The sequence below is a fragment of the Aphelocoma coerulescens genome (assembly GCF_041296385.1).
Source record: "Aphelocoma coerulescens isolate FSJ_1873_10779 chromosome Z unlocalized genomic scaffold, UR_Acoe_1.0 ChrZ, whole genome shotgun sequence".
In the NCBI taxonomy this organism is placed as follows: Eukaryota; Metazoa; Chordata; class Aves; order Passeriformes; family Corvidae; genus Aphelocoma; species Aphelocoma coerulescens.
Genome location: NW_027184085.1, coordinates 9,631,083 through 9,634,963, shown reverse-complemented (window position 1 = coordinate 9,634,963; position 3,881 = coordinate 9,631,083). Strand labels below are relative to the sequence as shown.

The following is a 3,881-nucleotide window of genomic DNA, read 5'->3' as shown; positions in this document are numbered from 1 at the left end:
CTGGAGCCCACAAACTCATCTAGCTGTGATGGGAGCTGTATCTCCAGCATGTCCCCCACCTGGCACCCCACGCCGTGATGGGCAGCTGGGAACAAGACAGGACGTGTCTGTAAAGGGGGGCTTGCAGCTTACAGGAATCCCCCACCCTCTACTTCTGCAGCCCTTGGCCGGCTGGTGGGCTGCCTGCCAGGCTGTCCGAAAACGAAAGCAAGGAATCCAGAGATAAATAGGAGCAGCCTCAGCACGAGGCAGCAGTGCGTGTTCTGCTTCCAAGCCTTGTCCTGCTCCCAAGCCTTGTCCTGCTCCCAAGCCTTGTCCTGCTCAGCACCCGAGGCAGCACCATGGCTCTCCGCCTCTTCCTGCTGCTGCTGCTGCTGCTGGCTGCCACCCTCCTCATCACCCAGGCTCAAGGTGAGGTATGAGGAGCCCTCCTGCCTGCTTCTGCTGGTATGGGACAGGGCGTGCAGGTACTCAGTGGGGTCTGTGCAGGGTGCTGGCTGGTGAGGGGGGTGTTTTAGTGCATTGGCCTCGGGGGTTTGCGGCTGTGTGCGAGGCTGTGAGTGTCTGTGCGCCTGTGGCATTGGCTTGCGGTGCTTGCTCGGCTTGGGAGCGCGTCTGTGTGCACGTGGCTGGTGGGGCAGCAGCACCCGGAGCTCAAAAGAACAGACAGGAGAATGAGGTTCGGTCCCTTTTCAAGGAGCTCATCTCTGCCTCAGTTTCCCCTCCACCGCTCTCAGATGTGGTGTCTCATATTCCTGGGGCCAGGACTGACCTGTAACTGGGCACTGGGGTTGAGAGCTTCCAACGCCACGTTCTGCCCAGGATCACCCCCAGCAGTGACACCAAGCAAGCCCTGTGCTGTCAGCTGGCACTCTGTGCTGAAGATGTTCCGTTTCACTGACCATCCCAAATCCCACATCACCTCCTTGCTCACAGGCATTGGAAGCTCGGCCTCAGACTGCTGCCTGAAGCACAGCAAGAAAGACATCCCCACTGGTGTGGTGACATCCTACCGCCTCCAGGGACCCGAGTCGGGATGTTTTCTGCGTGCTGTTGTGTGAGTACCCTGTGGCGGTCAGGACCACTTGGAACAGTCTGGCTTCAGACAAACCCTCCCCTGTCCTCCCGCTGTTCCCCGCCTCCAGCAAATCTTTCTGCTGCTCCCCCAGGTTAACCACCAAGAAGAACAAGAAAATCTGTGCCTCTCCCTCTTCTGATGCTGTCCAGAAGTTGATGCGCCACCTGGACAAGAAGGCCAAGAATGCCAAGAGCAGGGCACAGACCCAGCGTCCCAGGAGCAGACCCAAGAAGCAGAGGCGGGAGCGGGTCTAAGTCAGGCCTGAAGAGGTGGGTGAGGGGGATCAGTAGGGTGAGGGTGCTGCACCCCATTCTAGATCCTTCTCTGTGGGTGGGTGGGCATTCAGCTCCTGGTGCAAAGCCTGGGAGAGCTGCCAGAGCCATGGCTGGAGCACGGAGGCACTTAGGGAACGGCTCTCTCCTGTGTTGTGCTTGCCTTGAAATTGAATTTGTTTCTGGAGCTGCTGGGATAAGGCAATGCTTGGGGATGGGCAAGGCAGGTCACACCAGGGAATGGCCCCCATTTGGGGTGGGTTTTCTTGCTGAGACCCTCTCCATCTCACCCTCTCCTCCTTGCTTTTGTTAGGATGGATGCCTTCCCACTGGTGACTGACCCACGGCCCGGCAATGGCAATGGAGATACACAAACCACACACCCACCCACCCGCCGACCCCAGGGCGGGGATGGGGCAGGCTGGGGAGGATTCCCGCTGCCCCAGAACCTCTTTGTTGCTGCTATGCCTGACGCAGAGATCCCCAGCACCTGCAGTGCCTGGGTGTTCTCAGCAAAGCAGGCACCCAGGTCCTCACTTGTCCCACGGCCAAATAGGTGGGGACCTGGGAGTGGGAGCTGAGCCATGGCCCCTAGGGGGAAGTGGACAGGCTTCCCACTGAAGGGGAGTTATTTAGCCTAGCAGGATGGCCGCTTTTCCTATGACTTTTTTCGGGGGATATTATACATTTGTATTTATATTTGAAAACTGTGCTTTCATTCAGTCTTCCTGAAAGACTTTACTTCTGTCTCCTCGTGCTTCACAAAGTAGCCCTTATGCTGCAGGCTAGATTTTCTGGAAGGTTTCTCTTATTTTTCTACCAAATAAACCATGGCTGCATTTTATTTTCCTCTCATCTCTTTGCTCCTTTTTGGCTTGCAAGGCCGTGGGGTACTAGGCAGGTCCAGAGTCCTGTGGTCCTACTTGAGCTGCTTGCTGGGTGCTTCTTTGCAAAGCAATTAATAGTGGCTGAGATGGAGAGTTTTGGGGTAACAGTGGGGCTCTGTGTCTGGGCTGTTCTAGTATTTCAGGTTTTATGGTGCACTGTTGCATTGTAATTTGGATAAAGATAGCCACAATTTGTCCCTTTGGTTTTTTAATTTTCTTTTTTAGGTACAACGTTTCCATGAAATAAGAACTAATTTTTCAATTTAGTGGAATTACACCCTTTTAGCTCCCCTGGCTACAAAATTGCAATGAAATCAGAACAAATTGTTCGGTTTAGTGGGATTTTATCCTTTTCTTTATGCTGGCTTTGCTTGTGTTAGGGATTCAGACACTGTTAAGACAAATGCTTAGTTTTCTGGGAAAAAAAGCACCAGGAACCCTCTTATACTTATTTACCAAATCTGAAAAGCCCACAGGGTGAAAAATGCATGTGAGGGTGTGAAAGTGGGGGAATAGAAGATTTCGTAAAAATTAATTGTAGACATCCTGCAGCCATTTGAGACCATCTCTATCCCAAACCTTTAGTGAGGGAAGTCACTAAGTGGAGGACACCTTTAGGTGAGACTGCAGGTAGACGTGGGACAGACACCTGGGACAGGGCTGGAGGGGAAATGGCATCTCCCTGTACTTGCAACTCACACTTCTTGGCGTGCTGAGAAGGAGCAAATTGAACAGCTGTACTAGAGCCACACTGCTATCTGCTTGCAGAGATTTTGAATGTGAACTTTGGTCAGTAAAGGTCTATTAAGGCATATAAATGCAATAATAGGATTTGCAGAGCTTAACAGTATCAGCACGGGCTGTGTGTTCGGCAGAGTAAAGCTTGTAGCTGAGTGTTTCTACCAAGTACATGTATCTGGCTTGACTGCTTTATTAAGAGGGCATTTAGGTCTATTATTTTGAGGCTGTGTAAAGTAACTGTGAAGTCCAAGATACCGGCTCTGAGCACGGGACAGGCACTGAGCTGTCTCCTTGCTGCCGCCTCCTCCACACGGAGCACGTGGCCGTCTGCCAGACCGGCTTTTGGACAGGATGTGTGGCAATAAAATATGCTTTATAACCAAACTCACTCGTTCCGGCTGTTGTGATGGGCTTTGGTGGGGCGGGAAGGGCTGCATGGTGGGGTCCACTCCTGCCCCACACATCCTCATCCCCCAGGTCCAGGCTTTTGCAGTGTTTCTGTGCGATGCATCCCTGGGGTGCTTGGGCTGGGAGCTCTTGGCACAGGGGAGCAATGCAAGTCCCCTCTCTTGTAGCTGTGTTGCCCAGCAAGGTGGAGACATCCTGGTTGCTTGTGTGACCCCAGTGAGGGGTTCTGAGGTGCCAGCAAACATGGGCACAGCACTGGTTTGGACACAGCATCCTTGCTCATGGCTGAGCCTGTCCCTCCAACTCCGACCCATCCTGGATGTGCACTGCTTGTTCAAAGCAGGGGCTCTGTGCTCCTTGCTGCTTTGGGATAACAGCAATAAAACAGGTTATTAATGAGGATGTGCTTTGCTGGGATCCTGGGAACTGACACCTGCATACAAGGAGCCAGCTGGGGGTGCTGGGGAGGGCTGGATGAAGCCCTGTATTTGATGA

General features: G+C 53.2%; 1 protein-coding gene across 1 annotated transcript; it reads left to right on the top strand.

Annotated features, from left to right (window-relative positions):
• Positions 1 to 234: 234 nt before the first annotated feature.
• Positions 235 to 3,362, top strand: CCL21 (C-C motif chemokine ligand 21). Its single transcript, XM_069002144.1, has 4 exons — positions 235 to 411; positions 937 to 1,057; positions 1,170 to 1,347; positions 1,664 to 3,362. Exons 1-3 carry the CDS (start codon positions 342 to 344, stop codon positions 1,330 to 1,332), a joined length of 354 nt encoding a protein of 117 aa, XP_068858245.1. The 5' UTR covers positions 235 to 341; the 3' UTR covers positions 1,333 to 1,347; positions 1,664 to 3,362.
• The last annotated feature ends 519 nt before the right edge of the window (positions 3,363 to 3,881 follow it).

Excerpts from the sequence above, each read along its gene's own strand:
- CCL21 (XM_069002144.1), top strand. The coding sequence starts at position 342 with ATGGCTCTCCGCCTCTTCCTGCTGCTGCTGCTGCTGCTGGCTGCCACC. Across the intron at positions 412-936 it reads CCTCATCACCCAGGCTCAAG|GCATTGGAAGCTCGGCCTCA; the intron begins GTGAGGTATGAG and ends CCTTGCTCACAG. Across the intron at positions 1,058-1,169 it reads TGTTTTCTGCGTGCTGTTGT|GTTAACCACCAAGAAGAACA; the intron begins GTGAGTACCCTG and ends CTGCTCCCCCAG.